Source organism: Myxocyprinus asiaticus, chromosome 39, assembly GCF_019703515.2.
Source record: "Myxocyprinus asiaticus isolate MX2 ecotype Aquarium Trade chromosome 39, UBuf_Myxa_2, whole genome shotgun sequence".
NCBI classification, from domain to species: domain Eukaryota; kingdom Metazoa; phylum Chordata; class Actinopteri; order Cypriniformes; family Catostomidae; genus Myxocyprinus; species Myxocyprinus asiaticus.
The window spans coordinates 17,841,068-17,866,200 of record NC_059382.1 but is presented as its reverse complement, the minus strand read 5'-3'; the positions used below and the strand labels follow the sequence as shown (position 1 = coordinate 17,866,200).

Sequence of the window (25,133 nt, the reverse complement as noted above, 5' to 3'; positions counted from 1 at the left end):
CTCTCTCTCTCTCTCACTCACTCTCTCTCTCTCTCCCTCCCTCATTGCGAGTGTCCCGAATGCAGTGCTGCATTGTATGACTGTGTAATAAATGACATCCAGGATGTATTGCAGGAGATGCAGTCAACGTAATTAATTTTTCATTTATTATGTGGTGAAGGTAATGGAGGGAGATGGCAGCAGCATTCAGAATTTGCTGGATGCTCCCTGCCTGCTGTAAATGCTTCTGGTTAGAATGTGGTTGAATGTTTCTACTTTCTGTCACTCACTCAACGTTGTGTCGATGTAGTGACACTAGGGGTCACTCTTGGGAGCCCAAGACACCTCTGGTCTTTGATAAAAGGCCAAAGAAAATTGGTGAGTGGTATTTGCATGCCACTCCCCCAGACATACGGGTATAAAAGGAGCTGGTATGCAACCACTCATTCAGATTTTCTCTTCGGAGACGAACAGTCATGCTCAGTGAGCTGAATTTCTACTGTTCATTCACTGCTGCTGGATCTGACGGCGCATTTCAGCGGCTTCTCCCTCCTCTGCACTGGTGCACTGCAGAGAACGCCCCTGGGCGCTTCGGCAGAAAAAAGAGAGTATATTTTCTGAAAGAGTTTAATTCTCTAAAAGAGTATATTTCTCTAAAAGAGCGGTACACACGGAATGTCTTTTGAAAGACGCGTCTGTTTAAAGATGCCTTTCCGATTGTGTGTTATTCCTGGTTGCGGTCGTTATCTCTCAACTTCGGATGGTCATGATCGCTGTCTTTCATGTGTGGGCACGACCCACGCGGAGGCAGCATTCGTGGATGGTTCATGTTCTCACTGCGAGAACATTACCATGGCAACCCCAGCGGCTCCCCGCCTAGGTCCTTCTACCTACGGGTATGAGGTCAGTGCGGCTAGAACTGGGGGCTATTTGGGGACCCAAATGGGATCGCCTCCGCTGGGTATCCCCCCACGGACCTCCCATTCCCCAGCACACTCGTCCGGAGCTGGTAAGAAGACCTCTCCATCCCCCGGTGGAGGGCCGGGTGGAGAATCTTTTGTTGCCTTTTTGTTTGATTTCACCACATGCCCAAGTGGCTGCGGTACCCAACAGTACAGCAAAAGAGCGGTTTCCTTCTTCCCTGGGTCACATACCCAGTGTGCACGGTCGTCATCACGACTACCGTCCACGGGTTTTTCCTTGCAGGATTGGCGCTCCAGCGGTGGTCTTCCCGCCCCTGAGCTCCCAGCTGTGGCACACATCTGCCCCCGATGTGACAATCTCCATGGGTTACGAGGACAGGCCTCTTCCTCCCCCATCCCAGGCTTTTCTGGGGGTGGTCACAAGGAGCCAGGTAAGTGCTTCAGCACGGTCATGACGTGGTGTGGCACCTCGAGCTCCGCCCCGCCACGAGGCCCCACCTGCCGGTACGTCCGACGACGTTGTCTCCTTGGTCCCCCTTGCGCGTAACTTGGATGCGTGGCTTGCGCTTTCCAATCCATCGCTATGGCTGGTCCGGACCTTCCGACTCGGCAACATGATTCAATTTGACAGGCACCCGCCCAGGTTCAGCGGTATCCACTTCACCTTGGTGAAGGACGAAAACGCTGATACCTTGCATGCGGAGATCGCTACCCTCCTACGGAAGGGCACGATAGAACCTATCTTGATGACTGGCTAATCCTAGCTCACTCTCGGGACATGTTGTGTGCACACAGGGACTTCTCACACCTCAGCCGACTAGGGCTTCGGGTCAGTTGGGAAAAGAGCAAGCTCCTCCCGGTTCAGAGCATCTATTTCCTTGGTTTGGAGTTGGACTCTTTGACAGCACGCCTCATGAACGAGCGCGCCCAGTCGGTGCTGGCCTGTTTGAAGGCATTCAAACAGAAAACAGCGGTTCCACTGAAACTTTTTCAGAGGTTCCTGGGGCATATGGCATCCTCAGCGGTAGCCACCCTGCTTGGGTTGATGCATATGAGACCACTTCAGCACTGGCTTCAGACTCGAGTCCCGAGATGGGCATGGCGCCGCGGGACATATCACGTGGTCATCACGCCGGTCTGTCACTGTCTTTCCAGCCCTTGGACCGACCTCTCGTTTCTATGGGCAGGTGTTCCCCTAGAGCAGGTCTCCAGGTGTGTCGTGGTCACGACAGATGCCTCCAAAACGGGCTGAGGCGCTGTTTGCAATGGGTACGCAGCCGCCGGCTTATGGAAGGGCCCGCAGCTCCGTTCGCACATCAACTGCCTCAAGTTGTTGGCAATTCTGCTCGCCCTGCGGAGGTTCCGGTCATTGATCCAGGGCAAGCATGTGTTAGTTCGGACAGACAACATGGCAACGGTAGCATATGTCAACCGCCAAGGCGGTCTGCGCTCTCGTTGTATGTCACAACTTGCCCGCCATCTCCTCCTCTGGACTCAGCAGCACTTCAAGTCGCTGCGAGCCACTCACATCCCGGACAACCTCAACACTGCAGTGGACGTGCTGTCATGGCAGGTTACCCTCAGGGGAGAGTGGAGACTCCACCCTCAGGTGGTCCAGCTGATTTGGTGTTGATTCGGACAGGCACAGGTAGGCCTGTTCGCCTCCCAAGAATCCTCCCACTGCCCGCTCTGGTACTCCCTGACCGAGGCAATTCTCGATATAGATGCGCTGGCACACAGCTGGCCTCCTGGCCTACGCAAATATGCATTTCCCCCAGTGAACCTACTTGCACAGACTCTGTGCAAGGTCAGGGAGGACGAGGAGCAGGTCATCTTGGTAGCACCCTACTGGCCCACCCAGACATGGTTCTCGGACCTCACACTTCTCGTGACAGCCCCCCCCCCATGTCTGGCCCCTGGATGGGACACGGAAGACCTAAGCGGTCTACCACCCGCGGTGGTAGATACGATCACTCAGGCTAGGGCCCCCTCTACAAGGCGCCTGTATGCCTTTAAGTGCCGTCTATTCACTAAGTGGTGTTCTACCCGACGGGAAGACCCCCAGAGATGCGTGGTCAGATTTGTGCTTTCCTTCCTGCAGGAGTTTGGAAGGGCGGCTGTCCCCTTCCACCTTGAAGATGTACATTGCTGCTATAGCAGCACACCACAACGCAGTGGATGGTAAGTCCTTAGGGAAGCATGACCTGATCATCAGGTTCCTGAAAGGCACCAAGAGGCTGAACCCCTCCAGACCGTGCCTTGTTCCCTCATCGGACCTCTCTGTAGTTCTTCAGGGTCTACAGAGAGCCCCCTATGAACCTTTGCAGTCAGCTGAGCTTAAGGCACTCTCCTTGAAGACTGCCCTCCTGACTGCGCTCAATTCCATCAAGAGGGTAGGAGACCTGCAAGCGTTCTCTGTCAGCGAAACGTGCCTGGAGTTTGTTCCGGGCTACTCTCACGTGATCTTGAGACCCTGACCAGGCTATGTGCCCAAGGTTCACACGATCCCTTTTAGGGACCAGGTTGTGAACCTGCGAGTGCTGCCCCAGGAGGAGGCAGACCCAGCCCTGTTGTTGCTGTGTCCGGTGCATGCTTTACACATCTGTTTGGATCGCACGCAGAGCTTTAGGATCTCTGAGCAGCTCTTTGTCTGCTTTGGTGCACAGCAGAAAGGAAGCACTGTCTCCAAGCATAGGATCACCCACTGGCTCATTGACGCCATAGCTATGGCATATCACACCCAGGATGTGCCACCCCCGGTAGGGCTACGAGCCCATTCTACCAGGGGTGTAGCAGCCTCCTGGGCCCTGGCCAGGGGTGCCTCTCTAACAGACATTTGCAGAGCAGTGGGCTGGGCAACACCCAACATCTTTGCAAGGTTCTACAACCTCCGGATGGAACCGGTTTCATCCCAGGTAGTGGCACGCAATACAAGCGGATAAGCATGGGTTAGCTGGCTGGGTGTATCGCTTGCACATAGTGCCTTTCACCTCCTCTGAGCTGAAGATGTGCGCCATTAATTCCCAGTAGTGTTCACAAACTATGTTCCCTGGTTGACTTCCTCCAAGCCCTCGCTGCTAGCCCAGTACACATGCTAACTAAGAGCCCTGTTCTGGGGTAGGTGCTCCACATGTGGCGGTACCCTGTAAGGTAACCCCATGCGATGTATATCTTCCGCTAATTCATTCCCTGTTGGCAAACTGCATCTTCCTTGGGCAGAGCCCCTCTGCCACAGTCTCCATGTTTGTAGTAACTCCTCCGCCATTGGGCAGGATCTACCTTGAAACACTCCACATTGTTGGAAAGACCATGTGACGTATTTTCCACTTAAATACCCCCCCTCTCTTTGGGCGAGGTGTGGTCTCCGCGGTGTCCTCCCCTTGGGAGGGACACCCCCCGAATAGACCTGGCAGCCCAGTCAGATAATACCCCTTGTTTTTTAGGGAGTGGAAAAAAAGAAGGGGAAAAGAGGCCACGACTGGGTTAGCCTGTCTCTATCTTTTGGGTAGTCGACTTGTCCCCAAAGGGCCGTTCGACATTCATAACTATGTTGGGGGAGGTTACGTGTCAGCCTGGTGCGCTGGCTACAAGGCACACAGTTGTCTGCCTGTCACACACCGGCAGTTCACGTAACACAGTTCAGCCAGTTGCAGCATTTTGTATAGGGACCCCTAGTGTCACTACATCAACACAATGTCGAGTGAGTGACAGATAGGGAACGTCCTGGTTACTTGCGTAACCTCCGTTCCCTGATGGAGGGTATGAGACGTTGTGTCCCTCCTGCCACAATGCTGAACTACCAGCTGAAATGGTCGGACCTTGTCTCGGCTCCTCAGCATAAAACTTGAATGAGTGGTTGCATACCAGTTCCTTTTATACCCGTATGTCCGGGGGAGTGGCATGCAAATACCACTCGCCAATTTTCACTGGCCTTTTATCAAAGACCAGAGGTGTCTCGGGCTCCCAAGAGTGACCCCTAGTGTCACTACATCGACACAACATCTCGTTCCCTCCATCAGAGAACGGAGGTTACACAAGTAACCAGGACGTTTTTTTTTTATAAATAACTTTTTTTTATAAAATCCTGCTAGTAATCCCAATTTTTACCAAATGTAACTGTAATCTGAATACGTTGGGCTTTTATGTAACTGTAATGGATTACAGTTACATATTTTTTTGTATCCTGATTACGTAATGTCATTACAAATATTCCATTACTCCTTAAGCCTGAGTATAATTCAGGTCAAACGAGGACACTTCATCATCAGTTAGGGTTAGGGCTATGATAGGAATATTATTTCAGGATCAACAAATGATGATGATCCAGGAACATCCAGGATTTGATAAATAAACACAGCTGTGCACTAGAACTTCAGTAGAGGGCTATAGCACTTTGATTGGTTCTAATATACCCAGCGTTCCCTGCTGTGCAACTAGGCCTATGAAAGACTGTGTGCAGGTGTCCCAGCTGTCATCTGTGCACCTCTCTCCTTCCTTCTCCAACTCACCACACGGCACACAGGGCATGAGAAACCCTCCCTGCTAAATGAATTCATCAGCCTTCATTACGCCCCACATTCTCAGGTAATTGGGAGTGCAGTGTACATTGATGAATGATTACAGAGGAGTGGGTGCATATTCATTACCGGGCTAAAATGTTCTTACAGCCCCATAATGAGCCTCCAGCAGAGACCCGGGCCCTACATTGCTGTACCCCTGATTCAAGAGGCATCAAACCACTCTGTAGGTTGCCTCCAAAGCAATAAGGACTTATGCTGGGTCAGTGATCGCTTGTATGAAGATGCATCTGTGAATATATGGACAGAAATGAGTTTGCTTAATAATTAAATTGGGTGCACGACTGCCAATAGATTTGTTATTTCTCTCTCTGTCTCTCTCTCTCTGGGCTGAACAGCTGTGGCTGGCTCCCTCCTCACTCATTTTTCCCATCTATACATCTCATTTGATGCGCCTGGCTGATAATGTCCCATATGTCCTTTGACAAATTTGGTCATTTGAAGATTATAAGCAGGGGTGGAAAGAGTACTGCAAAATCATCCTCAAGTAAAATTACTGTTATATCCCAAAAAAAATGTAGTGTGAGTAGAGTAAAGGTACCTGTCCTAAAAATGAGTCAAGTACGAGTAAAATAGTAGCTCATTTAAAAGTACCCGTGAGTAGTGAGTATTGGGTTGCGAATGCTATGACTACTTATTTTGTTATTACATTGTTATAATAAACAATGCATGCTGCAATTTCAAAATGTAGCATACATACCGTGATTCATATTCCCTTTTATGTCTGTTTTCCAGAAAGAATGAAAAATATAGATGTTTATAGGTATTTTTGAATGCCAACTTTTAAAATACATCTGTTATCTATACACATGAATATGATTCCAAAAAAATAAAAGGGAGACATGATTAAAGAGATGAAAAGATGAAAATGTTATTTTCAATACACTGATCATCATTTTAAATCATAATGTATCGCAATGTATAAAACAATTACATTAAAATTAGTTTATGTGGAGGGTCTAAATTTCCCTTAATGCCGACAGAGCGAGTTAATGTTGCGCATAAAACAATGTTCAAAACAATACATAATGTAAAAACAACAAAAAAAGCAGAAAAAGACTGTCACTTGGCAGTTAGCATGTCACGTCCTGCACAATAGAGGGGGTATTGAGCAGGGGTGGGCAAATTTTTTTAGTACAAGGACCACATCGGGCTTTAAGTAGCGTTGCCACATTATTGTAATATATGTGGGACATTTTCCCTAGCGACCACTAGAGGTGTGTCTTGTTAATTAATCTTGTTAACCTTGTTAAGTATTGTGTATATAATGCCCTCATGTTACCTGTGTCTTTGTCAGTTCTTTTCCTTTGTAGGCTGTAGTGTTTTCTGTGTTCCAGTTTCTTGAGTTTCTTGTATTTATTGACATTTTGGGTTTGTTTTGAGTTTTATTAAATGCCGCGATTAGATCTACCTTTCTTACCCTGGCATTCATTACAGTTATATTATTTCTGAGATACAATGTTCTGCATTGATTTAGAAAAGTATCTACCTTTGTAGAGCAATACTTAAGGCGAAATATTCCACCAGTCACAAATACACTGCAGAAAATTGTGCATCATGCATTAGAAAAACGTAATAAAGGCTGAGGTTAATTATAAGTTATTTTATCATCCCTACTTCCCTGGTAATTTATTGTTCAAAAGAACACACACTCTACATCAGGGATTGGTATTATTAAAAAAAATTAACAATAGGCTATTATTAAAAAATATATTTTTAATTTTTTTCACTGTTTTATTATATTACATGAATACTTTTAAAGCTACTAAAGTTATTCAGCGAAAAAGCAGTGAGTGGTTTTCTAATTTTTTTGCTATTGTTGTTTGATTAATAGCCTTTTAATGACATACTAGACAGTGGTCTATTCAGTTACACTTCAAGTCTGACTATTTGATACAAATCCATTTTTGTCCCACTGTTTACATTCACTTTAGACTTAACTGACTGTGTTTACATGAATACCTTGCCAAGACGGGCATTTTGGCAGAAGTGTGAAGTGTATTTGATCATTTAGGCGCCCACCTGCATTAGAGCTCTCGGAACACATGCGCATATAAAGCACACACACACACACACACACACACACACACAAGCCACCTGTCAGTCAAACAGCACGGATACAGAAGCAAGGAAATAAAAAGTCAATCTTTTATATTTTATCGAGATCAACCAGTGGTTGTCTTGCTATCACAATCAATGTAATGAGCACCCCTGGTCTAGATGTAGAACATACGCAAAATATGAAAAATTACTAAAAAGTTTATCATCAATATTGAAGATTTTTTCCTGTTTTATCCACCAGCCCTAAAACCTAGCTAACATTATAAATCTGTCACAGCAGCCCAATAATCTCAGTCATAGATTGCTAATTTACAGGCGTTATAGATACAGAAAATCTAGTAAGCAGAAATATGAAATTTACCTCAATATGCTTCTTCAAATTAGATGTAGAATTATTGCAGATATCTCGACTGGATTGAACAAGCTAAACTCACATGACAGGATCAAACAATTGGCCTTCTTCACTGCGAAAAGCCCTTTCAGGTTCGGCCGTGGATGTTCAGGTGTTGAACTGCTGCTTGAGGCATCCTCCACATCCATGACAGCAGTTGGCGCTATTAAACCTTCAAGTTTTCTAACCATGTTTTGATTTGACGGGAGTCACGAGACTCTCGTAGCTAATCACATTGATGGATAAAAATAAAATCAGGACAGGGAAGTAGCGAACACAGACAGAGGGAAAATAGCACAGTAAAAGTACAGTTACAGCCCTTAAAATGAAAAAGCATCCCATTTTAAAATTACTTAATAAATTACAATTCCTGGGAAAAAACTACTTAATTACAGTAACAGGAGTATTTGTAATATGTTACTTTACACCCCTGATTATAAAGTTGGGGATGGTGGAGGCATGGGCTTTGCAGTTGACCAGAATGACTCCAGACACACCTGGGCTGATCCACTCACCTCCCTCTGCCACACCATCAGTTTGTTCATACTAGGACAACTGTCTGAAATACACCACAAAATGGCTTTTAGTCCATGTCTGTTGAGACTATACATATGCTACTGAACCCATAAATTTGGCCAAATTAGGTTCAAAGGAATTTTTCTGGTTTAAAACAACTTAAGCTTAATCGTCAACATTTGTGGCATGATGTTTACTACTATAAAAAATAATTTTGACTCATCCCTTGTTTTTTTTTTAAAAAAGGAGCTACAATTGTGCTTACAATAAAGTAATTGTGAATGGGGCCAGCACATAAACATACAGTACAAAAAAATACATTACTATTTCAAAGGTATTTAGCAAAAAAACATAACTGCTATGTTTTAACACAATTTTAGGGCGATATTTACTAGATTACAGGATTTAACAGCATTATGTCGTCATGACAATGAAGTTGTAATATTGGATATAACTTTACACAGAGATTAGTTAGCGATTTAATCACACTAAAATCATGTTAACAAGTATAATTAAAAAAATAAACAGTTAATATTTTAATGTTATGGACTGGACCCATTCACTCACTTTTTTTTAATATAAAATGGGGGATGTCATTTGAGCTTAACTTGTATTGAACCTGAACATTCCTTAAAGCATACACATGCATATGTACACACTTATAATTTCCAGTGTCTTTCTGGAATATGAAACAAAAACATTACTGATTCACCTTGCACTCACAGGTGTTGTGTAATAATATCCGACTGGGAATTGCAAGCAGCAAATTCATGGCTGCGATGTAAACTAAAGCCTATTGGCTAAAAATAGGAAATACATCAACCAAGGAAAGAAAACTGCGCTCGTCAATGGGGTCTTAAAGACACGAGAACATCCTGGTTACTTGCATAACCTCCATTCCCTGATGGAGGGAACAAGACATTGTGTCGATGTAGTGACACTAGGGGTCACTCTTGGGAGACCGAGACACCTCTGGTCTTTGATAAAAGGCCAATGAAAATTGGAGAGTGGTATTTGCATGCCACACATACGGATATAAAAGGAACTGGTATGCAACCACTCATTCAGGTTTTATGCTGAGGAGCCGAGACAAGGTCTGGCCATTTCAGCGGGTATTTCGTCGTTGTGGCAGGAGGGACACAACGTCTCATTCCCTCCATCAGGGAACGGAGGTTACGCAAGTAACCAGGACGTTCCCTATCTGTCACTCACTCGACGTGTCAATGTAGTGACACTAGGGGTCCCTATACAAAACGCCGCAACTGGCTGAACTGTGTTACGTGAACTGCCAGTGTGTGATGGGCAGACAACTGTGTGCCTCATAGCCAGCACACCAGGCCAACACGTAACCTCCCCCAACATAGTTATGAGTGTCGAATGGCCCTTTGGGGACAAGTCGACTACCCAAAAGATAGAGACAGGCTAACCCAGTCGTGGCCTCTTTTCCCCTTCTTTTTTCCACTCCCTAAAAAACAAGGGGTATTATCCGACTGGGCCACCAGGTCTAATCAGGGGGTGTCCCTCCCAAGGGGAGGACACCGCGGAGACCACACCTCGCCCAAAGAGAGGGGGGATATTTAAGTGGAAAATACGTCACATGGTCTTGCCGACCATGTGGAGAAGACTCATGGTAGATCCTACCCAACGGGGGAGGAGTTACTACAAACATGGAGACTGTGGCAGAGGGGGCTCTGCCCAAGGAAGATGCAGTTTGCCAACAGGGAAACGAATTAGCGAAAGATATACATCACATGGGGTTACCTTACAGGGAACCGCCACATGCGGAGCACCTACCCCAGAACAGGGCTCTTAGTTAGCACGTGTACTGGGCCGGCAGCAAGTCTCTCCGAAAACTCGACTGCCACAGAGCTCGGAGGAATTCAACCAGGGAACATAGTTTGTGAACACTACTGGGAATTAATGGCGCATGTCTTCAGCTCAGAGGTGAAAGGCACTATGTGCAAGCGATACACCCGGCCGGCTATCCCGGGCTTATCCGCTTGTATTGCGTGCCACTACGTGGGATGAAACCGGTTCCACCCAGAGGTTGTAGAACCTTGCAAAGGTGTTAGGTGTTGCCCAGCCCGCTGCTCTGCAAATGTCTGTTAGAGAGGCACCCCTGGCCAGGGCCCAGGAGGCCGCTACACCCCTGGTAGAATGGGCTTGTAGCCCTTCCGGGGGCGGCACGTCCTGGGCGTGATATGCCATAGCTATGGCGTCAATGAGCCAGTGGGCGATCCTCTGCTTGGAGACAGCGCTTCCTTTCTGCTGTGCACCAAAGTAGACAAAGAGCTGCTCAGAGATCCTAAAGCTCTGCGTGCAATCCAAATAGATGAATAAAGCGTGCACCGGACATAGCAACGACAGGGCTGGGTCTGCCTCCTCCTGGGTCAGCGCTCGCAGGTTCACCACCTGGTCCCTAAAAGGGGTCTTGTGAACCTTGGGCACATAGCCCAGTCGGGGTCTCAAGATCATGTGAGAGTAGCCCGGACCGAACTCCAGGCACGTTTCGCTGACAGAGAACGCTTGCAAGTCTCCTACCCTCTTGATGAAAGTGAGCGCAGTCAGGAGGGCAGTCTTCAAGGAGAGTGCCTTAAGCTCAGCTGACTGAAAAGGCTCAAAAGGGGCTCTCTGTAGACCCTGAAGAACTACAGAGAGGTCCTATGAGGGAACGAGGCACAGTCTGGAGGGGTTCAGCCTCCTGGCGCCTTTCAGGAGCCTGATGATCAGGTCATGCTTCCCTAAGGACTTACCATCCACTGTGTCGTGGTGTGCTGCTATAGCAGCAACATACACCTTCAAGGTGGAAGGGGACAGCCACCCTTCCAACCTTTCCTGCAGGAAAGAAAGCACTGATCCGACTGCGCATCTCTGGGGGTCTTCCTGTCGGGAAGAACACCACTTAGCGAACAGACGGCACTTAAAGGCATACAGGTGCCTCATAGAGGGGGCCCTAGCCTGAGTGATCATATCTACCACCGCAGGCTCCGCAGGTGCCGTGTTGTCTGTCCGAACTAACACGTGCTTGCCCTGGATCAACAGCTGGAACCTCCGCAGGGCGAGCAGAATTGCCAACAACTCGAGGCAGTTGATGTGCCAACGCAGCCGTGGGCCCGTCCATAAGCCGGCGGCTGTGTACCCGTTGCAAACAGCACCCCAGCCCGTTTTGGAGGCATCTGTCCTGACCACGACGTGCCTGGAGACCTGCTCTAGGGGAACACCTGCCTGTAGAAACGAGAGGTCGGTCCAAGGGCTGAAGAGGTGGTGACAGACCAGCGTGATGGCCACGCGATATGTCCTGTGGCACCATGCCCATCTCGGGACTCGAGTCTGAAGCCAGTGCTGAAGCGGTCTCATATGCATCAACCCGAGCGGGGTGGCCACCGCTGAGGATGCCATATGCCCCAGGAGCCTCTGAAAGAGTTTCAGTGGAACCGCTGTTTTCTGTTTGAACGCCTTCAAACAGGTCAGCACCGACTGTGTGCGCTCGTTCATGAGGCGTGCTGTCAATGAGACTGAGTCCAACTCCAAACCGAGAAAAGAGATGCTCTGAACCGGGAGGAGCTTGCTCTTTTCCCAATTGACTCGAAGCCCTAATCGGCTGAGGTGCGAGAGCACCAAGTCCCTGTGTGCACACATGTCCCAAGAGTGAGCTAGGATTAGCTAATCGTCGAGATAGTTGAGAATGCGAATGCCCACTTCCCTTAATGGGGCAAGAGCTGCCTCTGTGACCTTCGTGAAGACACGAGGGGACAAGGACAGGTCAAAAGGGAGGACCTTGTACTGATACGCCTGACCCTCGAATACAAACCGCAGGAAGGGTCTGTGTCAAGGTAGAATCGAGACGTGAAAGTACGCGTCCTTCAGGTCTACCGCCGCAAAGCAATCTTGATGCCGGACGCTCGCCAGAATGCGTTTTTGTGTCAGCATCTTGAATGGGAGTCTGTGTAAAGCCCGGTTCAGTACTTGCAGGTCCAAGATTGGCCGCAACCCAACGCCTTTTTTTGGTACGATGAAATAGGGGCTGTAAAACCCCTTCTTCATCTCGGCCGGAGGGACAGGTTCTATCGAACCCTTGGGTGGCCGCGCTCTGCGCTCAAGGTAGCAGCGTTTTCGTCCTTCACCTAGGTGGAGTGGATACCGCTGAACCTGGGTGGACGCCTGGCGAACTGAATCACGTAGCCGAGTCAGACGGTCCGGACTAGCCATCGCAATGGATTGGAAAGCGCAAGTCATGCATCCAAGTTCCGCGCGAGGGGGACCAAAAGGCGGAGCTTGAGGTGCCGCACCATGTCATGGCCGTGCTGAGTCTAGGGACATTGAGGCACTTACCTGGCTCCTTGTGACCACCCCGGAACAGCCTGGGATGGGGGAGGAAGAGGCCTGTCCTCGCAACCCATGGAGACTGTCACATTGAGGGCGGATGTGTGCCACAGCTGGGCGTGCAGGGGTGGGGAGACCGCCGCTGGATCACCAATCCTGCAAGGGAAAAAAGGTGGACGGTGGTCGTGTTGACGACCGTGCACACCAGGTATGTGACCCAGGGAAGGAGGAAACCGCTCTTTTGCTGAACTGTTGGGTACCGCAGCCATTTGGGCATGCGGTGAAATCAAATGAAAAGGCAACAAAAGATTCTCCACTCAGCCCTCCACCAGGGGATGGAGTGGTCTTACTAGCAGCCCCAATGCAGTGGGTTTCGTCGACCCTGGGTCGCCTGTCTCAGGGGCACTTTGACAACCTTCGTGGGTTCTTGGCTGCCGGCCATGAGACGGGTGGCGTCTGCTTCTTGCGGTGGGCTCCACACCGGGGCCGGGCCGTAGGGGCGGGCTGCGGCGGAGCCGGTGCAGTCACCGCAGGGCGACGCCCTTGGCGACGAGCAGACGAGGTGCGGGATCTTGAGCCGTGCCGGGGCAGGATATGCCGGATAGCCTCCGTCTGCTGCTTCACCGTCGAGAACTGCTGGGCAAATTCCTTGACGGTGTCACTGAATAGGCCAGCCTGGAAGATGGGGGCAGCAAGGAACCGTGTCTTGTCGGCCTCACCCATCTCGACCAGGTTGAGCCAAAGGTGGTGCTCCTGGACCACTAATGTGGACATCATCCACCCGAGAGACTGCGCCGTAACCTCCGTCACTCGGAGAGCGAGGTCGGTAGCCGAGCGCAGGTCCTGCATCAGATCTGGGGCAGTACTACCCTCGTGCAGTTCTTTTAACGCCTTGGCTTGGTGGACCTGCGGAGAGCCATGGCATGCAGGGCAGAGGCGGCTTGTCCAGCAGCGCTGTAGGCTTTGGCTGTCAGGGACGACATGAACCTACAGGGCTTGGACGGGAGCTTTGGGCGTCCGCGCCAGGTGGCGGCGCTCTGCGGGCATAGGTGCACTGCGAGCACCTTATCCACCGGGGGAATCGCCGTATAGCCCCTGGCCACCCCGCCATCGAGGGTAGTGAGGGCGGGGGAACTGGGAAATCGGGACCGGGCAGTAAAAGGTGCCTCCCATGATTTTGTCAGCTCCTCGTGCACTTCCGGGAAGAAAGGCACTGGAGCGGGGCGCGGCTGCTTTGAGCAGCACCGCGAGCCCAGGAACCAATCATCGAGCCGCGAGGGTTCAGGGGAGAGCGGAGGGTTCCACTCTAGCCTGACGCTCGCGGCCACCTGGGAAAGCATGTCCGTCATCTCTGCATCAGCCTGTGACTGGGCAATCGTCCCCGAAGGAGGGAGCCCAGCTGAGGCTTCTGCATCTGACTGGACAAGCCCGCTCTCCGATGCTACGCTCAAGAGCTCATCAGCTTCGCGGGCTCCGAACAAGAGGTCGAACTCTCCATGAGACGAGCCGGCAGACTCATCCGGAAGCCCGATCGGGGCAGACAAGCGTGCTGGGGAATGGGAGGTCCGCGGGGGGATACCCGGCGGAGGCGGTCCCATTGGGTTCCCCAAATCGCCCCCAGTGCTAGCCGCGCTGGCCTCAAACCCGTAGGTAGAAGGACCGAGGCGGGGAGACGCTGGGGTGGCTTGCTTTCATGTTCATGTTCATGTTCTCGCAGTGAGAACATGAACCATCCACAAACGCTGCCGCCGTGTGGGTCGTGCCCAGACACGAAAGACAGTGATCGTGACTGTCTGAAGTTGAGAGGTAACGACCGCAACCAGGAATAACACACAATCGGAAAGGCATCTTTAAAAAGACGCGTCTTTAAAAAGACGTTCTGTGTGTTGCGCTCTTTTAGAGAAATATAATCTTTCAGGAAAATATACTCTCTTTTTTCTGCCGAAGCGCCCAGGGGCGTTCTCTGCATTGTACCAGTGCAGAGGAGGGAGATCCAGCAGAGGTGAATGAACAGTCGTGAGAATTCAGCTCAGTGAGCATGACCGTTCGGCTCCGAAGAGAAAATCTGAATGAGTGGTTGCATACCAGCTCCTTTTATACTCGTATGTCCGGGGGAGTGGCATGCAAATACCACTCGTCAATTTTCATTGGCCTTTTATCAAAGACCAGAGGTGTCTCGGGCTCCCAAGAGTGACCCCTAGTGTCACTACATCGACACAACGTCGAGTGAGTGGCAGATAGGGAACTAAAGATCCTCCTGACATAAAATGATAAAGACCGCTGCTTGCTTCATTGTGGTACAGATATGATCAGATGTACGCTGGAGATCTCTTCTGGTTCTCTCTCGTGACTCACGTGAATCTGACATCACTTAATGTCACATGTGTAAATAACACCTGTCTCACATCAACACTCTCGAGGCAAATGTGGTCAAACCATTAAAAGGGTTTCATCGCAATGGCCACTGGAGAAATAATCAAATGTTTGTGAAAATTCCAACATTTTTGTCACTTCAGTGGAGAAAAGGGAAACAACATTACAGTTCAGTGCAATTTATACCTTCCAGCTGTGAAGATGCAGTGATTTTCCAAGGACCCGAAATATAATTTAAAGAAGTATTTAAAGGTAAGACCCACACGAAAATCACGTAAGCTAGTATAGCTAAAATTAGTTTTAAGTGTTCCCTAATTTCGCCGTCAGACCGTCTTTCGGTCGTTTTCGCAGGAGCAGGAATAGAAGCGGAGAAACGACCACTCCCCCCAGCGAACGGCCAGTATTCCCGTACACAGGACGTCTACTGTTGAAACTTTAGTGTGATTTCTCATTTCCATCTTAACTTCAGTTGAAATTGTTCTCTGAAATGCATTCATGTTGTACTGACAACAGTAATTGGGACAGCATTTCTTTTTTTATTTGTTGAAAAAAAAAATCAAAATTGTACACATGAATACCAAATGAATTAAAAATTATATTAAGTTCTTAGGGAAAAGTGCAATGGATAATTTATCTGATTTTGATACTTATTATAAATGTATCATTAAGACGTTCAAAAGTATGGGTGAGGGAGAAATTGGCAAACGTAACATTTGAAAACTCATAGAAAGTAGGATTAAGTAAATCAAGACACACTAAAATGGTCTATTTTGATCTATTCTTTAAAACAATATATTTTTAAATATTTTTTATTTTTATTTAATTTTTATTTTTTTTTGTCATTAGAATCCTCCTTAAACATAAACATATGTAAAATCACCCATAAACGTTAGCTGGTGATGTTTGACTGTGGATCATGAGCAAGCAGATGATAATAACTATGATGATGAAGATAGCCGGTGATCTACCTATTGCCGTCGGAAGTTAATGAATGTTCAGTGCCAATTGGTCTACATGCTATCTGCAATACATGGCAGAATTCAACTTTGTTGTGTTTTTGAATCTGAGGTATATCCTGTCAGATTTTGTTTAATGTTAACCAAGACATAATTCAGTGCATCTGTTCTAACTGTATTTGCTTGATGAGAAAATAAACTATTTTCTGTAACAGATCACCTAATTTGTTTAAAAATGCAGAGTTGTTCTACATATGAACATATTCTGTTTTCTTATTAAGGAGGCAGTGTCCCTGTTTTTCATGTTTTTTTCTTATACTGTATACAATAATAGCTACATCACAATATTGCTTTTCTCTTGACTTTACTCACATATACGATCTTGAGGTAATCAAAAAGTAACTAAGTAATCTGATTACATTCTTTACTAAGTAATCTGTATTTGTAACATGTTACATTTAAAAAGTAACCCTCCCAACCCTGATTATACTTTGGGCTTTAGATTCAACAGTCCTGCACTGGATCATGTGTTGGATCAGTAGTTTAATCAATTTAAAGGATTATGTCTTGTTGACCATGAGTTGCTGATTGTGTATGATGTTGTCTTGTCTCATTGTCCCAGTTACTTCCATTCACTTACTGTTATATTTTGCTTTCTCATTGTCTTTCTGTCTTTTTTTTTTGTTTTTTGTTTTTTTTGTTTTTTTGGCATTAGGCTGGCAGTTGGCTCTGCTACAGGACTCTGTATGGTGCTTGTGTGCAGTGTCCCTCAGAGAGTCACAGCCTTTAGCAAGATGGTAATAAATCATGGCTGTCTCATCCCCCTGGGCACCGAGCCAGAACCCACACCAACATTTAACTTTCTAATTAAAGAAGAGCTGCAAAAACTGAGGAACTCATTTCCCACCTTTATTTGAAAAGCATCGTCCTCTGTAATTCCCTCAGAAAATGTTGACATTCCAAATGAACGTTTAGTCTTTTCCCACACCCAACACTGTTGAACTGTTCATACAAAAGCAACTTGGGCTTTTCTACATTCATATCATTCAGCCACAAAAAGTCCTGTGTTAATTTGCTGGCTCTGTCCGGAATCCATTTTAAACAAATGGCTGTGGACCAAAGGCCAATCTGTAATCTCCTGTGGCTCCATTACAGGTTTTAATGCATGTGGAATCACTCACACATGCTATTGTTTGAGTCTCTTGGCCCATTGCACTTGCAATTTCAGTGTAAATATATTTTGCAAAATGGCATTCTCTGAGCTTCAGCTAGTCACTTGGGATGCCTTGTCAACAACCTTAAAGGAGTTCTCATATGCTGCTTTTTCTTTCACTCTCTCTAACTCATCCATTAAAAACACATCAGTTAAATAAGATTTTAGTTTTGTAAAGAAATTAATATATGGCCACAATTTATATTGGTCTACAAAACTAATTTCAAGCTTTTAAGCATAAGATTTTAGATGAAAAGGTCCCTAAGACCATGAGAAACATTAATTCAGTCAGGTGTGTCCAAATTTTGACTGGTACCAAAGTGCCTTTCAAGGCAAGTCAGTCTACTCTGTAAAAAAAAAAAAAAAGTACACCTTCTGTATACTTGAATTGGGATAGTCTGAAGTTGTAGATAAAGAAATGGCTTACACTGGGAATTTCACCCAAGGAATATACTATGGTATGCAGAAAATGTTTCTTCTCCCCTGAAAGATATCACTGAAGTAAGTGTCCTGAGATATCAAACCAGTCTCTGTGACAGCACTAGACTGTGTATACAGCAAATAAAAATGTGACCATCGGCCACGTGGGACACATTCTTTGATGAGCCAACAAGAAGATTTTGTTGTGTTTTCTGCCTGTCAATCATTTTGCATGTTCTCATAGTGTAGTACTTGAAGCAAAACGCTCAGTTTTAACATCATATTCAGATTCTTAACTGTTGTCAGCTGAGGGCGCTATTTTGCTATGTTATGTTAACTTTATGAGGTCCGTCAAACTCAATTAACTTTGGCTTATTTTATATATTTTATTATGTTGGACCAACTTAATTTATTTTATAAATCATTAGTAAATGAAAGGTAAGCAAGTGAAAGGACACTGTTGCACTGTCAGCAATCAAATCAAATATCACTTAAAATTGAAAGTCCATCCTCAAGCTAAGCACAAGCACCATTTTTCACCACAATGGTAACCCCAAAACTCCAGCATAACAGACACTAAATACCAGTATAACAGAACATTAAACATCTTGCTCAAAACTGCATAAAATAACACTTTTTCTCCCTCTCCAGTCCCATGCAAAGCATCCTGGAAAAATGGAAATGCCCTGCCCAGTATGAGTTGTATTCCCAACACAAATCAATTAAGTAAACTTCCATTTTACTAGTTTAAATGCTCAGTGAAACCAAATTATGACTAAATGTTTTAGAACTGTGTTATTTTAGTTTTTAAATTAAGTAAATTGAATAAGCAGGAAAAATATTATTTGAATGTATAAATCAATACATAGAGTCCAAAAATCATATATTTAAATACACACATGATAGCGATTAAATTATGATACATGATACATTACAACAAACATTAAAAAAATCATCATAAATAAATTTACTTTATACTTTGTTTCAAAGAGCTTGCAAGAAATTGGTTAGCCATCATTCATTTTAATAATTGAAATATGTACATGTTCAAATGTTCATGGTCTTTTTGTTTTTTAGACACATTTTTACATGGTCTTAGTGTTACTTAGACACATTTTTACAGGCATTATTCTCTGATACAAGTATATGTGTACATGCCATAAAATCAGTGGGTATGTTTCAATCACAATTTAGGCAAAATCTTCTGCCATTTTCCAGGAGACTTTTCTTAATACGTTTTGTATTAAACGTATTATCGTGGTCATGGTCACAAATTTGCTTATTTGATGTAGAAATCTGAAATATTTTGAATCTTAATATGCAGAATCTTAAATATTTCATATTCATTTTACATCATTTAATCATTTCCTTCTTGTACATTCATTAAAATCCTAATACTTTCTTAGTATTTCCAGGTAAAATTACATTTTTGTTTCCACATTTTAAATGTACACTAACATACAGATATATGACATTTTAATACCTTTGTCCCTGTACAACTAAATTAGGCTGCTTACAATTTTACATATATTAGAAAGCATGTTGGACACCTGTGTGACTTTTTGCTGTTCATCCTACATCCTGCATAATGGGATGCTGCACCCTTAGAGCAAAGCTGTTGTTGGTATGTTGAGCACAGGCCCACCGTGCCCAGCCCTCGGTACAGGGGATTTGATTGGAAATGGGTTTTTCCAGCAGGGCAATCATTCAGATAGATGAATCTGCACTAAACAGACATGGGGAAGGGGAGCGAACAATGTTCTAGAATTTGTTCACTTTGATGCATATAAACTCAGTTTTTCTCAGTTATGCCCCATCATCCATGTAAATTGCAGATAGGCTTGGTTTGCTTGACAGACGATGGATCATTATGGATTAGTTTTCCAAAGAGCAAACAGAATTGAATGCATCTCACTATGGAACCACCAAAAATTTATTTTAACCACCTCTAAGATGCAGAGAATGTGAACACAATTGACATTTCTTCTTTTTTTAATAGACCAGCATTTGTCACTTCCTTTTCTTTGTGCTGAGTGGAGGACAATGTGTCTGGGAGCCCTATATGAGACTTTGATGCATTTTGAAGGTAGTTGTGTTGGCCAAATCAAGCTGCCTGTTTTTGTGATTAAACAAAATGAAATTACTGCCAGCAAATGGAAAGCATGATTGATTTTCTCGGCAGATACGGTGTGCATCTACGCAAAGGTTTGTTTGACTTTATCACAACAAATACAATAAGAGCTGACACGGTTTTACTCTCTGTGGTCCTCAGAGCAGGTCAGAGGCTCCTCAGGCTTAACTGCTTCTCCAGTAGAAAAGGATACATGGAGTCTCCCACAGCCAGAGGCAAACAGTATTACAGGGCTGTTACGAATAGAGACGTTAACTCAAGGTAGACTTGATGTAGACTTGTGAATTATTGACTTGAGACTTGACTTGGATTCCTGATTAGACACTTGAGAACAACAAAATATATTAAATTGATTACTTTGCTACAAGATTATTAAAATAACCTGTTTTGGATTGAAAACTATACCCAGAAGGCTAGAGACTTCAAGGTCAAGTGTGAGATTTCTGCACAAGGTTAATTAACAAATAAGGTTGTTTGAGATGATAAAACTGAGAAATCTTTTAAGAATCTATTTTTAAAACACATGTATCAAGTTAGAAATGTAATAATTGCATGTTGGTTTCATACATTTTTAAAAAACATTTATAGTTGGTTTAATTACTTTAAAAAAAATCAAGTGGTGTAACCATCAAGTAAAAGGTGTTAAACTCTTTTTTTGCTCATTGAATACTTGTGAGTGTACATAACTTAATCAATAATTTCAAAAAAGTTTTCAAATATATTTTCAACACAAATTCTTTTTTCTTCTTCTTTTTTACAAATATTAATTTTGAATCATGCATGTCAAGACATTTTCTTAAGGTTACTCAATTTGACCTGAACATAATGTTCCTATTTATAATAATGTAAAAATATCAGATTATTTTTTTGTTTTTAACTTCATACATAGTCATGATTGTCTTAATGGGTCCTCTGTTTTTGTTTTTTTGTTTTTTTCAACTATGCATATTTTTAAAACAAAATAATTTTGCTCTTTATTTTTTAAAGAAATTATAATAAAGGATTAGTTCAAACCACTTATGCTAACATTTCTCTTTTTTTCAAGAATTTCAACTTTTACTGAGACTTTTATTTTATGTATTTATTTATTTCACTGTCTATGGACGGTTACACCACTTAGACATTTTCTTTACATTAAACACCAGAAAATATAAATGATATAAATATATGTAAATGTATATATAAATATATAAATGACTTCAAATTCCAAAAATTTTAAACATATCATAGTAGAGGTGTGTTCAAGTAATTGTTTTGTGTGAATTGCATTTTTATGTATTTTTGTATAACTTAATTGCATTGTCCGGACAAAATGTATTGACTCGCTACTAGCATCACTAAACAGAATTGGCAATTTTCAATAAGGTTTGGTCAGGCAAACAGGAAATCACATCCCAAACTTGTGCTATTGGTTGATCCACTGTCACCATGATTACTCTTTTTGGTGAAATCAACCCTTGAATTGTTACTAATAGTTGTCTCTGCATATTAAGCTGGGATTGGAGAAAAGATTTTAACATCAGAAAAATTACACACTTTACCTTTAACTTGTGGCAAAAGATTTGCGACTTGACTTAGGCTTGTGCCTGATAGACTTGAGACTGACTTAAACTCCACTTCAGAGACTCTTCAATTCAGTGACTTGTAATCATCTTTACAAATCTTACATAGACAGTAGATTCTGTGCATGTAGGCACCAGTGAGTGGCTTTCTCTAGCTGCGTGTGTGTATGTAGGCCATAATTTAAACATCCTGTCTTCATTTTGCCTGAATGTAACCATTCTGCCTCCTGCTACAGCAGAACGTAAATGATTAATTATTCCCCTCTCTTTAGTAATGACTTCCATTACTGCCCACTTGTGATTAATTATTGACAAGATAGAGTGTGTATGCCACCTCCCTGCCTGCCTGAATCACACTCTTCCACCACCAGTGATTGGCCAGACTGTCTAGGTCTGGTGGATGTCAGCCACAATTACAGATCCCACACAGTCACATGTAAGCACTGTAATGCACCTCAATGCATCTCAAAAACTGTGTTTGCTATATAGTCTTATTATTTTACACTAGAGTAAAGCAGTGAAACATGAAAATGAAGTTTAACCTGTCAAGGTAACACCTTTCATTTCTTGACATTTCTATTGTAGGCCAGGGTCTATTGTCATCTTGGTGTAAGCTGTCAGACTTCTTTGAGGTAATTCAAAGTATCCTGAAGGTCAATTATTCGCCAGGCTTTAGAGCATCACACTAGGATTACCATCTCATTGAAAAGCTTGTTTCGTACTTATGAAATCTAGGCACATGTTCCTACCAAAGTTATGTGACTACTGAATAATCCCTACTAATATTTCAGTCAGGACCACTTCTGTCAAATGAGTACTTGACTTGAATACTTGAATGAATAGATTTTATTCACTTATAAATTATTAAAGCAATCTGTTTGTGTTGGCGGTATGATTCTGTTCTGGGCAAACTCTCCACCCATCCATGCAGCCATGCATGGACAGATCAGGGAGTGCAGCGAATAAAACCCCCCAGGAGGAACAGAACAGACCTAGTTCAGAATTTAACATTGTTAAATTTTTAAACATTCTGACAGTGCAACTTGGAACAATCTTTCATTACATAATAGATTAAATGGACATTTCAAAGAACTTCAAATACTGTATATCAAGTTGATACATCAAGAACAAGGTGCAATAACACACTGAAGATTGGAATTACAAACTGGCAACCAATTGTAGTCTTATGCCCCGTACACACATGCAGCGACTTCCAGCGACAAAGCGACCAAATCTCATAAATTTTCAATGAGAGCTGGCGATTTCCAGGGACACAAATGACAGCAACCTCTAGCGACTAGATGTGGACGTGGCAAGTGACACGACAAAGTTTAGAAAAGTTTAACTTTATGCAAATGAGAAGTGACTTTTGGGAGCGACAACCAATAGGAGGGAAGAGGGTGTCAGTGGAGATCACGTCATTGGTCTCCTTTGAGATAATGGCGTTGAGTACAGACTAGACGGAGCAGCATTGTGATGTTTCTGTGAGGGATTTCACTGTTCTTTGATTTGTTTGTAAAAACATACATAGATATAATAAAAATAATAAAAAATGTGTGGGAAAGAAATTGTCAGTAGTCTGAGTGAATTTGATTCGTACATTGATAGATCGCTCATCTTTTCTGAATGATTTGATGGAATGAGAATTGCTTCAGTTCATATAGACACTCTCCCCTGCAGAATGTGCATTTTTAGGGACAAGAAAACTGATTAATTGTCAAATTAGAAATAAATCTTAGTTTTAACGGCAGTACATCTCATCTGTGATCAGATTTTCAAAAGACATGGCCAGACATGCAGTCTACCAATAATGTTAAAGCGACAGCAGTAGAAACCACTAGCCACTAGTGACTTCAAAGTACAGAGACTAACGACATCAAACGATAAAATTGCTGCATGTGTGTATGGGGCTTTAGAGCGCAGCATACAAGACAGATGTAGCGAAAACTAAAAGGCGAAGCTGCCATACAAATGTGGAGCTGGGGATGGAGGAGGGTGTCAAGTACAGCATGCACTGTAAAGGTAGCTAAGGCAATGAATAAATGGAGGACTTAAATAGATCTGCTCTGATAAGCGTCTGAATTGTATTGGTAGATGTCATGATCAGCTGAGCATCAGCTAATTGCAGCTTGACTAACATGACCTGCCTGAACTGGCGCTATGCTTGATTTCTATCTATTGCAGTTGTGAGTGAATGTAATTTAATTATATTATGTAATATAAATATTGTATGATTCTGTGCCATGTTTTCATTTGTAAAATTAAAGTATTTATTCCCCTTTGTAAATGTAATTTATAGTTACTAGTAACACTGTCTAGCATGTAACTGTGTGCGACTGTGTGTGTAAGTTTACATTTAAAGTATAACTAGGCTTAACTCATGCACAGTCGCTTACTAAACAATGTCCCTTGTAACTTCTTAAAATTGACATTTTAAATGAAAATGGGGATTTTAAAATATTCCTACCTACACCCTTGTATTACACTCTGTAATTCAAATATTAAAATCTATTAATAAGTTTGCCAAACACACACACACACAAAAAAATAACAAATAAATAAAAGCATGAACTTGGTGTAGATTGTCTTGAATTTTCCATAAGGAAGCTGCTAAATGGCTTCTCCATGGCTTGTATAAGAAAACTTATTTTGCAGCTATTTCTAAACATGAGATGGAGACAGGACAATAGTGTCTCCCACTGCTGAATCATTTGCTCTTTATACTGTGAGTCGTTTGAATGCGGTTCGTGATTGCACTCATATTGAAACTATGTCCAAAAGGGATTAACAAAAGCAGTGAGTTAAAATTAAAAAGCAGAAAATGTTCTGTTTGCTGCAGTGACAAGGATAAGCAGTGATTGTGATGCTGGATAAGAAGGACTAAAGTAAGAAAGGTAGGCTAGAATAAAAAGACAGGGGAGGTCAGAGAACTGTCAGGGCCCCTGGTGCTCCTGTAAGGTGAAACCTGAGCATCTGTGATAGTGGATTAGTCTGGAATTGACCAGTTGTGTTTTATCTGCTCACAGTCTCCACATGGGCAAGAATGATGTGCTGACGTTCTATGATGGAGATGACCTGACTGCAAAGATACTGGGCCAGTACAGTGCCTCCAGGCCTCATTTCAAACTCTACACCTCCATGGCTGATGTCACTATCCAGTTCCAATCAGACCCCGCCACCAACATCTACGGCTACAACAATGGTTTTGTGGTACACTTTTTCGGTAATGACTTGTTTAACCCTTTCTTCCACCTGAGTCGGTATCTCTGAGTGTGTAATGTAAGGAACAGGGTTATTATAGTTTTTAATTTTTTTATCTAAAGGTGCACTCAGTAATTTTTTATGTACAGTACTTCGCCTTGAGCTTACACTGACACCAAGGGGCATAGATGTTGCATAATTTGCAAATGTTTTCTGTCATCAATGTCATTGTAGACGTTCAACATTCACAGTCAGCCATGATTAATAAAAAAAAATAAAAAATGTGAAAGTGTCTCAATACTGAGATTAAGCGAGTAGTATTTGGCTGGTCATGTGATCCTAACATGGCTGCCCCCATGAGGGGACCCTCTCCATGTAGATTTAAACAGCTTTTATAAGGTTACTGATGTTGAATAAAGTCTTCATTTCATGTGAGAGGTCATGATTTTATACATACGTTTCAAAATTAGTATTCATTTCTTAAGTAGTAAAACTTTTTTGAAGAGA

The 25,133-nt window shown here is 43.9% G+C and overlaps 1 protein-coding gene across 5 annotated transcripts in view; it reads left to right on the top strand.

Annotated features, from left to right (window-relative positions):
- The window catches only part of LOC127430040 (seizure protein 6 homolog), a 384,217-nt gene that overhangs the window by 333,587 nt on the left and 25,497 nt on the right, over window positions 1-25,133 (top strand). For all 5 annotated transcript variants that reach the window (XM_051679465.1, XM_051679466.1, XM_051679463.1 and 2 more), the window contains exon 10: window positions 24,452-24,648. In XM_051679465.1, coding sequence (XP_051535425.1) covers window positions 24,452-24,648 — 197 coding nt within the window. The remainder of the gene's footprint in view (window positions 1-24,451; window positions 24,649-25,133) is intronic.